The sequence below is a fragment of the Bufo gargarizans genome, chromosome 5 (assembly GCF_014858855.1).
Source record: "Bufo gargarizans isolate SCDJY-AF-19 chromosome 5, ASM1485885v1, whole genome shotgun sequence".
NCBI lineage: Eukaryota > Metazoa > Chordata > Amphibia > Anura > Bufonidae > Bufo > Bufo gargarizans.
Window position 1 is genome coordinate 208,235,935 of NC_058084.1, and position 13,001 is coordinate 208,248,935.

At 41.1% G+C, this 13,001-nt stretch overlaps 1 protein-coding gene across 2 annotated transcripts in view; it reads right to left on the bottom strand.

The window, feature by feature from the left end:
• DPY19L1 (dpy-19 like C-mannosyltransferase 1) overlaps positions 1–13,001 on the bottom strand; it is a 157,286-nt gene that overhangs the window by 76,437 nt on the left and 67,848 nt on the right. For both annotated transcript variants that reach the window (XM_044293629.1, XM_044293628.1), the window contains exons 7-8: positions 8,262–8,319; positions 3,936–4,027 (exon numbers count right to left, since the gene is read on the bottom strand). In XM_044293629.1, the coding sequence (XP_044149564.1) occupies positions 3,936–4,027; positions 8,262–8,319 (150 nt within the window). The remainder of the gene's footprint in view (positions 1–3,935; positions 4,028–8,261; positions 8,320–13,001) is intronic.

Sequence of the window (13,001 nt, forward strand, 5' to 3'; positions counted from 1 at the left end):
AACCCCTTGCGATGGCCATTAGGCAGGACGATCAGATCAAAGGATTTGGTACGCTAGGAACACAAGATCGTATCTCACTATATGCAGACGATGTTCTGTTTTTTATAGATCATACGGAAACCACTCTCCCTAGGATTATTCAAATGGTTAAATTATTTGGTGAGGTTTCTGGTCTTCTTATAAACTGGACCAAGACTAGTCTGCTTCCAATAGACCCCCTACCACAGAAAGAGATTCCTGTTACACAGTTGGATATTGTTGATACTTTTCAATATTTGGGTTTGACGATATCGCCTCGGGTCGAAAATTTTGTAGAACTTAATTTGATCCCCATAATAGTAAAGATCAGAGCTAAAATAGGAATTTGGCTGAAACTTCCCCTATCTAGAGCTGATCGAGTTTCACTAGTCAAAATGGTGATATTACCACAATTGCTCTATGTGCTCAGGAATACACCTATTTGGATACAAGACAAACATTTCAAACTTATAGAGAGACTAATTAATGATTTAATATGGGGAAGAAAGCGAGTTCGAATTAAGTTGGAGTATTTGTATAGATCAGTGGAGTGCGGGGGTTTAAATCTCCCCTACTTTAAGGGATACTTTATTGCAGCCCAGCTATTGAGGTGCTATGAATCAGAGCATAGCGCACTACTGGGGAAGTTGGTAAATAGTCATGCCCACAATAATATTTTTTCCTTGTTGGAATCTGGCCTATTGAAGAGCTATGAGCAAGGCTACAGAGAGACTATAAAACTACTCCTTAAGGTGTGGGCTACAACTAGGACATGGTTGAAAGTTAAGGGTTCACTTACATTTACGCCACTTTGGCATAATTTGTATTTACAAAGGCTGGATGAAATTGCAGCTGACACATTTTGGCAGAAGAATAAAATTTTATATATTTCACAGGTAGTTAAAGATAGAGAAATTAAATCCTATATAGAAATGATACAAAATTTAAAAAATCTTTCATGGTTTAGGTATTTCCAATTGCGTTCTGTGTTATCCAGCTTGGATGATAAGCGGCTGTTGGATATAGATAATGTATCCTTTCTGAATGATTGGGTAGGAGGTACACATTCCAGAATAAAAATTTCAAATATATATAAGTTATTACTTAAAGCACGGTTTAGTGACATACACTCTCCAGGACAAAAAGCGTGGGAGGTGGACTGTCCGAATGTACAAATAGAAGGGTGGGATAATATTTTTGGGAATCTATCTTCACTATCCCAGAACTTTAACCATGTCCTGATACAATTTTATATCTGCCACAGATTATATATTACTCCATTGTGGATGAACAAATGTGGGTTAAGAGACTCGTCCAACTGTCCCAAATGTGACACTGTAGGAGCAGACTTTCTCCATATGATATGGACCTGTCCAGAACTTATAAACTACTGGAACGGTATCAATAACTATATTATGTGTAAACTAAAAATTCGAATTCCTTTTGAACCACAAGTATTTATTCTCAATGATCTCTCCAAATTAAAAAATCATAAGTATCAAAAGATTCTCTTGAGTAGAGTATTGATGTTGGCTAGAGTTTTGATCAGCCGCACCTGGTTTGCCCGATCCACTCCAAACAAAAACACATGGATAAATTTAATTGATAAGGTAATGAACTACGAAAATTTTTTATACAGACGGAGGGAAAATGAATATCAATGGACCAGGATATGGGGTGGTTGGAGGTCTGGTTAGCTGAGATCAAGTTGTTTTATATATAAAGGTCCTACTTTGACGCACCACAAACTGGGAGGGAGGGAGGGGAGGGTTTTCTAAATATTTTGAAAAGATGAGTGGAATATACGCACATATAATCACTTGGGTTACTAAGAATTGAGAGACTGTAATAAATTTTTTATTGTAAATGTTTTGTAGTTTTCCCAATAAAATTTAAAAAAAAAAAAAAAAAAAAAAAAAAAGAAGACCTGTACTGTGATATATATACCTAAATATGCTTATTGTGCCTGTAGGTGTCCCTTTAAGGCTAATCCGCAGTGTTCAGCTGCAAACACAAAATGGCCAGGAAAAGTGTACTAAGGATAATCTGAAATGAGCCCTTTTTTCCAAAGCTTGTATTTATTAGGTTTTTCCAACAGAGCTCGTTTTTGTAACAACATTGGTACAGCTAATGAGGGGGTGGATTTTGTCCAATAAATATATTATAAATATATAAATATATTAGGCAAGATGCCCTGCAACCAGGGGGCAAATACTTTTATCAACAGTTTATAGTCTTGGCTCATAAGCACTATAAGCCTAAAGGACTGAGGTACATCGGGTCCCTTGAGGTTAAGGGATTAAAATTGTGTGGGCTTTTGTACTGTACAGCGATCTGGATGGACACCATGTTTATAGATGTCATTATATAGCTTATTTGGATAACGGAGAATTTTGTGAAAAACCATCAGTTCCTGGTGTTTTGTTATTATGGTAATGGACTATGGCTCTCTGTATTTCTGCATCTGCCATTGTCATGTACTATACAATGTCTGATTTTAATTATTTACATAAATCGTGGCATAACCCCTTTAAATAGTTTACTAAGAGGCCAGAATTTATTGTCTTTGGATGGATTGTCTATATGATTTAAATGGGTTTTCCGAGACTTTACTACAGATGACCTATCCTATAGATAGGTCATTAGTATCTGATGGGTGGGAGTCCGACACCAGTGAACCCCGCTGATCAGCTGTTTGAGAAGGCACCGGCGCTCCTGTGAGTGTGGCAGCCTTCTCTGTGCTCACCAAGCATAGCACCATACATTGCATAGTCTCTGTGGTTAGTTTTGCAACTCAGTCCCATTCATTTCAAAGGAAAAGCGGAGAGAAGGCCGCGGCGGTTCTGCGAGGGCCACTGCCTTCTCCAACAGCTGATTCGCGGGGGTCCTAGGTGTCGAACCCCCACCGATCAGATACTGATAACCTATCCAGACGATTGATCATCAGTAATGAAATCTCGGAAAACCCCTTTAATTGTGCCTGTGTAGTTTTGAAATATTCCCTATCCTTTCAATGATGTTAATTCAACATAACTATCTACATGTCCCTCATGACTGCTTTAGAGGTTGTCCATAACAAGATTGCGTTGCTTGATGTTATTGTCCATTAAGTTAAGTCAATTGGTCTGCAGATAGAGCAGAGGTTTAGTGAAGATTGCAAGGTTGTGGGAAATTCATAGGTTTTACTTACGGGCTGATTAAGCAAGGTAGTAATGGTTACTGTACTAGGCCCATAGTCATAAACCCTTATGAGATAGATAGCAGAGTCTCATTCCTTAGGATAAAGAGAGGAACCCAAAAGGATTGCATCTATCCTAGAGTGGGATTCATGAACAAGAAATTAGCACTTTTCTGCGGGAGAAGTAGAAACAGATTGAAGTAGACGGTAGAAGAGTACAGTATATCTCAAGACTCCTATTATGCTCACTGAGGGTCATATGCAGTACAAAATTCCATCAGGGCCACAGATGTGAAAAAGAAGGTGCCTGTCTGGGTGGCAGGTAGCATTAAAACATGTCCCTTAAGTCTCATGCACACAGCCGTTGCCATATTGAGGCCCACAAACAGGACGTCCGCAATATGCGGGCACCGGCCATGTGCTCCCCGCATCACGGATGTGGAACCATTCACTTGAATGGGTCCGCAATCCGGGGCTGCGATGCGGAACGAAGGCGCAGAACCCCACAGAAGCACTACTGAGTGCTTCTGTCCGTGCCTCCGCACCGCAAAAAAATTGAACATGTTCTATTTTTTTTACGGTGCTGATGGATCACGGACCCATTCAAGCTGAATGGGTCTCGATCTATCCTGGCCGCCTCACGGATGTTGCCCGTGCATTGCCCCCACAAATTGCGGTCCCCATTGCACAGAACGGCCACGTGCATAAAGGCTTTAAGAAAAGTTGAAAAGGAAAATACCTTAGGATATACGTCAAGATGAACATTTGAAGAACCAGGAATGGGTATGAAAAACTCTCACGTAGAGGTGGAGTCCACATTACTCTTGTGCTCTAAAAAAAAAAAAATATATAGATTATTAATATATTATTTCCATATACAAACGAAAAACATGTGAAATAAAAGTATTACAAGTTAGTATCTAAAGCAATTCTAATGGGACTGCCATAATGATCTGTTTCAAAAGTTTTGACTTTATTGGTGACCTTAAAAAAATGTTATATATGCAACGTATTTTTTGACCTATTAGATGCAGAGGAGGAAAATGAGAGAAAAATATTTCTCATTAGACCTCAGCTCAGATCCCCAATGTTAATAAGACCACAATCAAACCCCCAATGTTTATAAGACCCCCAATAAGACCTCAGATCAGACCCCCAATGTAAATAAGACCCCCTATTCAGACCTCAGATCAGACCCCCAATTTGAAAGCTCCCTAATCAGACCTCATATTGCTTTAATATTTATTTTGGAATAAAGAAGATTTTTATTGGAGCCTGTTGCGATCATTTTTCTATATTTACTGTTTAGAATGTGATTGCAGTCTTCTGTAGGGCAATGCTGTTAGCTATATAGGTGTCAGCAGAATTGTACCTATGAAACTAGCTGACCTGTGGCAGCTGAAGACAACTGTGTTGCTCCCATGTTCATATGTTCCCTCATTGCTGTAAAAAATGATGTTTTAATATATGCAAATGAGCCTCTAGGTGTAATGGGGGGCATCACCATTGCAGAGAGCTGTGCCCATTGCTCCTAGAGGTACAAATCTGCTGACAGATGCCCTCTAAGTTCAAGTTTTTTTAAGCAGAAATGTACAGACTCCAGCTTAAAAAAATATTCAGGTACTGTTATGACCGACACTTAGCATCCCCATCATTCAGCAATGCTTGTATGAGTTCTGTCTTCTTTGTCCCATCCACTTGAACAGAAAGGAGCCGGCCCATTGAAGTGAATGGAAAGCGGAGCGGTTGCGACAGTGTGCAGGTAAACAATTAAGAGAAGGTAGCGCTCGTAGGAGCACGGCTTTCTCTTCAAACAGCTTATTGGTGGGGGTGCCAGGAGACGGACCCATGCCGATCTAATACTGATGACTGATCCTGAAAATAGGTCATCAATATAAAAAAGTGGACAATCCTGTTAGGCTCACTAACTTCATTACAATTACAGCTGACGTAAACCTTTGCTGAAAACATGAAGGTGCTGAATTGCTGCTCACATAGCTCTGCACCGTTTGGATTTCATCGGCTCTGCTTGGCTACTCAAGAATGTGTAATATGCATCACATATACTTTCTATGGATCTAACTAAACACTCTCCAAAAGCCGAGCAGAGCTGATGAAGGCAGCAGGTGCAGATTTTCAAAATGGGACTGAATCAGTATTTTAACAAGAAACAAATAAATGAAATGGGGCAAATTTAAAGATGTAAGCAGTAAAGGGCATCAGTCAACAGCACTTTAGCCAAGCATAAGACCTTATCTAATATACTGTATATTAAGCATTTTGCTCACTTCTGGGAAGGCTATCACTGACAAACTATAAAGTTGAAAAGTACAAAAATCACAGAGGAGAAGGATAGGTACATCAACAACGTATTTATCTTATGGGATGGCACTAGGGACTCATTCTCAGAATTTATGACCCACCTTAATATCAATACGATAGGTCTGAGATTTCCTCATGAGATCATCAGGGATAGTATTGCATTTTTGGATATCTGTATCACAAAATACCAGGGGGCGCTGCACACTGAAACCTATCGAAAACCTACGGCTCAAACAGCCTGTTACAGTGGGACAGCTATCACCCTGTGAGTCTAAAACGGGGCATCCCTAAGGGACAAACCCTTCGGCTTACAAGGAATTGTTCCTCGTATGAATCCTTCTATTGTCAGGCTGCGGACATGCGTAAAAAAATTTCAAAAACAAGGCTACCCCAGTGAAGTCCGTAGAGATGCCTTTCAACACTCCAGTAGAATCGACCATCACTCCTTACTAGTAAATAATGCTCGAAATGACCAAGATAAGACCAATAATGTCATTAGAATCATCGGCACATATGATTGTGAAACCCAGAGAGTGGAGGGTATCCTAAGGAGATACTGGGATATCCTTCTTACTGACCCTGATGTAAAAGACGTTCTCCCTCCTGTACCAGCAATTACGTATAGACGTGAAAGATCTTTAAGAGATAGGCTGATACCCAGCCATTATCAAAAACTGACAAGAGCAACAACATGGCTCAATCCTAAGCCGGTGGGCACTTATAAATGCGGCGGGGATTGCATTTGTTGTCTCTTCATTTTGAAGTCTAAATTATTCACTAGCAACAGTACGGGGATAACATATACCATGCGCGATTTTGCCACACACAGGGAGTCATCTATCTCTGTACCTGTGGCTGTCCTTTAAACTATGTCGGCAAAACCAAACACGATTTGAGGAGACTAGTTGGTGAGCATCTAGGTGATGGGAGAAACCGCAAGGGATAAACCCATCGCACGTCATGTGCTAGATGTTCACAATGGTGATGTTAATACCCTTAGATTTCAGGTTATCGAGGTCATACGACAGTCACCAAGGGGTGGCGACTGGGACAATAGAATTCTCCGCAAGGAAGCTCAGTGGCTATATCGCCTTAAAACGGTATATCCCCTGGGATTAAATGAGCAGATATCATTTAGCTGCTTTATCTAGGTATTTTTTCTCCCTCTTTTTCTGACTAACCATTTCTATGGTGATCTGCTTACTAAATTCTTTTGAAGCTTAGGATCATCTGCCTTATATCGAACAGAGATTGGTTCATATACATAGTTATCAATTCTGATGGGCATCTGTGTGGGACATTATTTCAGTGTCCCCACAGCTATATATTATCCCCCAATATAACCCCATTATTAAGAAAAGGGATATCCTTGTACTAAAGTGTATTTATTTGAATGATCTTACATTTAAGCCTTTATATCCACCTAACCCAGAATATGAATGGCATATACCTCTAAATATGCCATTCCACTTGCCTTCAGTTGTTCTAATCATTGCTATGACTCTCCCTAGTCCCTGTGCATGCTCCCTGATGCGTTCCATGCACCGGAAGAATCAATCGGCTGAAGCGCCTAAGCACTTCCGGTTTTGGAATCACATGTGCGTTCCACCGACCGGAAGTAGTGCATTTATTAGTGCTGGCTTTGCGATTAGCTGGCTGAGGAGGAGGGGTGTTCTATTAGCGCCAAATTCAAGCTATTTAAGGCTGATTCCCCATTATGCGAGTGCACCTTACTACACCAGGATGCCTATATCATTCTGATATTTTCATTGATGCCTACGAATACTGGAATTACTTACCTTTGGTCCTCTGATGAACCAGCTCGAATGACACTGGGGAAACACGTTGGGACAAGCATTCATTATATCCACTGGCAGGGTCACAAGTAGGTGACAGCGAGGGCTTAGCCACCGAGAGGTGGGGTTGCCTCTTTCGGGGCGGGTGCTCCGCCTTTAGGCAGGGGTAGCTTTTAGGGGTACATCAGGAAAAATTTCTCCCTGTCCTGACCTCACTTCTCGTATGCCAAGTATCCAAGCCCTCGGTCTCCAAACTGTAAGTTGTTGCATCTTTGTTTACTTGGATGGTATTATCCTGGACATGTCCAAAGTAAGGCTCTGCCTTCTCTATTTTGGCACAGTATGTTATCATATCTTCTATATATTGTGGGGTATTATTTTAATATCTAGAAGTAAAAGTTAAGTTTCATATGAAAAGTCATTCTCTTCTGTGATCGGTCATTTCTGGGAAGGCAGATATAACTACTTAGGATCAAGTGCATCTATAATAGAAGTTTACGTTGGGTCCAGGGCAAGACTCTCTGTCTTCAGACTGAGCACTGATTACACTTCTGCTCGATGCTGACCAGTCGCTCCCATAACTGCCTTTGCAGAGAAAAAAAATGCCTGCCTGGGAGTGAAAAATATTAGATGTATACAAGACCTGCTGAGGGAGATTTTTCATAACTGAAACTGGAGGCAAAAGAGAAAAGATTTCTAGAGCACAATTAGAAATAAAACCATCAACCTCATTGATTGATAAAGGTTTCACTTTTTTCTTACACTCATTTTTATTTTATTTTTTTATCTTCCCCAATGTCTTTATATGCCCCACATTGGCCATTTCCAGGCATAAAAAAAACAAATTAATATAGTAGGGCCCAGCAGGTCCCCGTTAGAAAAATGCACAGAAAACTCATAGAAAACATGGCAGTGGTTTACTCATAAATAGATTAGCACATTCTTACCTCCCCATGGTTATAAAAGAAGCACAGGACTGTCATAAGTCCGCCAAGCCGACTCCCACTGGAAACCAATAAAAGAATAGAGATTAATTCCAGTGGAGCACATCCATGTTATAAATAACATGCATCATATCAAAAAAACATTATACACATCAAAAGTACAAGATTGCATGCAGTTTCTTGTTCTACAATGGGGCTTGTGAATCCTTCAGAATTTCCTATATTTCTACATAAAAACTACATCAGATTTTCACATCCTGATAACTGTGATTGCTAACCTTCGCCACTCCAGCTGTGGTGAAACTATGACTCCTAGCATGCTCCATTAATTTCTAGGGAGTTCTGAGACCAGCCAAGCAAGTGTACATCTTGGGAGTCGTAGTTTTACTGCAGCTGGAGTGTTGGAGTCCATAAGTAGATAAAGATAACCAAATCAAACACATAAATATTAGACTTGATCATTTTTTTATGGAGGAAAAAGATCCAATATCACATGTGTGAGTGGCAAAAGTATGTGGACGTATGCTTTCAGTATCTGATATGACTTCCTTGTGCAGCAATAGCTGCAACTAAAGGTTTCCAGTAATTTAATAATCCTGCACATTGGCTTGGAGAAATTTTAGCCCATTCCATTCTATAAAATAATTCAACTATGTTATGTTGGTGGGTTTTCTCCTACGAACTGCTTGCTTCAAGTCACTCCACAACACTTCTATTGAATTAAGGTCAGGGCTTTGGCTTGGCAAAGTTCTTCCTCAAGCCTGGGGCATGTCCTGGCAGAACTATACTGCTCTTGACTTCCTTTCCCATACTTCTAAGCCAGTGATGGCAAACCTATGGCACGGGTGCGGCACTTAGAGCTCTCTTTGTGGGCACCCTGGAAAAAGTCTATGGTGTACCAATATACTCTGGACTTTACCAGCCATTCATCAGCGCTGGGCACACTATGAACAGCACTGACAGCACATTGAATGTAGGCAGGTCATTATACTTAAATGATAAAGTACATGGAAAATATACTATACTGGACTGTAGTATTCAGGATAAGTATTCAGAAGCACAATGAGCTAATGTTGGAAAGGTATGTATTAGCTAAGGTATCTTGCAATTCTGTGCGAGCCATAAGAACAGAAGCTCCAGAAGGGTTATTAAATGGGGAATGCAAATAGTTACTAAGACATGTGTCAGGAGAGGTGACAGGTCCTCTTTAACCCCAAAAAAGTGTGGATAAAAACCTCTAGTTACAACACTCTGAGCTGTATTAATAGTGTTGGTGGTCATGAAATTCTGGGCCTGGCATTATATTCCCTTAAAGGGTTATTCCAGTTACAAGTTGTACCCTATCCACTGAATAACTTGCAGGGGAGCTTGCTTGCACGCCATAAGGCTGAAGACATGAGAAGAGTGTGCAGGCTGCAGCATGCAACACAAGAGCGGGCCAGTGGCGGCCCCATGGAACACTAGCGGCCAGACTTACTGCAGGAGACAGACGAAGGAATGTGGGTGTGGACCGCTGGTAAAGCAGAATGGGAAGTGGGCTAAAAGGACAATTGGCTCATGCCCACTCAGGAGAACAGAGCATTGGTGGTCATGGGCCACCATCATAACAGGAATAAACAGTTGCAGTTACACTGCACTGCTGGTATGAGGGTCATGGCGTGCAGTTAAAGTTTGAAGAGAACAAAGCACTCTCATAAGATAATCAGTCATGCGGAGAATCGAACCACCACCAATCTGATAAGTCATCAATATTACACCACTGTACAACACAATTTGCTCTCCCTGCAAGACACTCCTTCCCTGTAAGATTTGCTTCCCTGTTGCTCTGAAAGAATAGGAGGAGGACAAAAAAGTGAGTTGACACAAACAGGAGGTTTGTACTGTTGGATCTGTGTCAGAAGCAGCTGTACAGCTACCAAGGCGAAGGAGTAACACAGACTGAACAATACAGCAACAAAATTATGCACCATTTTTAACGAAGACTAGTTAGAAGTAGTGCTGTAGCAATCGACTATTTGTGTAATCGAGTATTCTACCGATTAATCCAACGATTGAGTACTCTAATAACAAAAACTAATTAAAAGGACGTTTTTCTTTATAAAAATTCATCAGCACCGCCCCCCCCCAATACCATCAGCTTCCCCCCTTAGTTGCGTCATATATGAAAAAACCACAGCACTCACTTGTCTTCAATTCTGTGGAATTTATTTCACCAGCAATAATGCAACGTTTCGTAGTCAAAACGTCGCATTATTGCTGGTGAAATAAATTCCACAGAATTGAAGACAAGTGAGTGCTACGTTTTTTTTATATATGACGCATCCAAGGGGGAACTTCAGACTGGCTCCCAACACGGCTGGCACCACCACAAGATAAGGTTTTATTTTATTTTTTGCTGTCCAGCAGGTTCCTCCCCAGTGCCATCAGCTGCCCCCTAGTGCCACCATCTCCCCTTCCTAGCCATGTCCTCAGCGTCAGTGAAATAAAATACTTACCTTTCCTGTAGAGCGCCGCTCCATAGCTCCTCCATCTTTTCTCTGCACTGTCTTCCTGAAGTCACACAGCGTCAGGTCATAGTGCACGCTTATGTCCTGGCGATGTGTCAGGATCCAGTGTAGGGCGGTACGGGCTGGCGGGTGACCATGGAGCAGTAAGTATAGCAAGCGCTTAACTCATCGAGGATTTTTTTGCATCGAGTTACTTGATCTAATCAAGTAATCGCTTCAGCCCTAGCTAGAAGGTTGCTTAAATTTTTTAAAGAAATTAAACAATAAAAATAATTGCAGTACAAAGGTGTCCATAGCTTTTAAATGACCAGGCAATTTTTTTTGTTTGTTTTTCGAATTCTTAATATTTTTTTTTACATTTATTTTTACAATGGCCATGGGAGGAAATGCTCAAAAACCCCAAACACTGTGGCGTGTTTATAACCGGGGGAGCAATTCCTCCGCATGTGATCCGTTGCTAACGGCAATCCCCAGCAAAAATGCATACAATGGAGGATGTCGGCAGCGGACCACATGCACCACAAAGGCATCCTACACAAGATGGGATAATGTGTGGATGTGAATATAAAAATACATAAATCACTGCGAAAAAGGTGCACCACAATGATATGCAACTGACAACACTGGCTAATCCCTCAAGCTGATGTTAAGAACTGAGACTTTAGCCAATGTATTCCAGTTAGGAACACATCGGAGCCCTTTTGCACCACCGTCAAAGTATCTCAGTGTGGCAGGGGTTCCTAACAACATGGGTTAGCCAGTGTTGTCAGTTGCATATCATTGTGGTGCACTTTTTGCAGTGATTTATGTATTTTTATATTCACATCCACACATTATCCTATCTTGTGTAGGATGCTTTGTGGTACATGTGGTCCGCTGCCGACATCCTCCATTGTATGCATTTTTGCTGGGGATTGCCATTATCAACGGATCACATGCGGAGGAATTGCTCCCCCGGTTATAAACACGCCACAGTGTTTGGGTTTTTTGAGCATTTCCTCTATGGCCACTTCATTTCAGTTATTTTTCTTGATATGTCTAGAATGTGTCATTGTGTACTGCTGGTAGAATTCTGTTGCACCTGGTAGCCTGTGTCCAGGGGCGTAACTACCATAGCGGCAGACCATGCGACTACTACGTGGCCCAGGGCAAGAGAGGGCCCATTCTCAGTTGGGATTATCACCTCTACTACTGGAGGTAAAAACTTGGTCAGACCTCTACCCGCCAAAGGAACAACTTTAAGCAAATCAGGTAGTGGAAAAATGGCCCAAGGGTCATTGAAAAGGGTTTAGGTAGAAACCCTTTTGTCCTGTTTCGGGGGCCAGGTTTGAGCCTTGCTATGGGGCCCTTACTTCTCTATGTACGCCACTGCCTGTGTCACATGGCCCGTTATAGGTGGGGCTTGGCTATAAGTTGTATCTTAGCACCTCTCAGACCGTTGTTCACACTCTGTAGGTAGTCTAGTGGTAGGACCCATGCCATACTGAGATACTTTGACGGTGGTGCAAAAGGGCTCTGATGTGTTCCTGACAGGAATACATTGGCTAAAGTCTCAGTTCTTAACATCAGCTTGAGGGATTAGCCAGTGTTGTCAGTTACATATCATTGTGGTGCACCCTTTCGCAGTGATTTATATCTTTTTTTTCCGATGTACTGATTATTGTTCATAATTTTTTTTTTAGCACATGGGGCGACATTTTTTGTCAGGCTGTTCTGTATATCATACAATCACATTACATATATGCATAGCATAGAGTCTTTAGATAAAGGCACTACATGACGCAAATGCCCATCATAATGGGTTACGATTTCTGCAACAAACCTGCCATGGGTAAATATAACCTCACATTGTGTCTAATGTTTTATTGATATAGGTAGCAAAAAATTCTCTGCAGGGTTATCGCCATGTGGACATTTATTGTATATCTACAAGATAAGTCTAAAATGTCCTGAAAGGTGCGGGTCCCAGGGCCTGCCTATCTATCTGGAATACAAGGGCAGCTGCATGGTGGGCGGACAACAGGCTTGTTGCACTGTTGAACGTAGAGGTGATTGCACATGCGCGGCATTCTATTCACATGGAAAGGCCTACATCAAGCACATACCTGCTGCAAGGTGCACCAAGCAATATGATTAAATATACAAAAAATGAATTTAACTTGTGTTTCTGAAACAAAGACAATAACAAAAAAAAAACAACAAAAAAATAGTAATAATAATAATAATATTATTATAT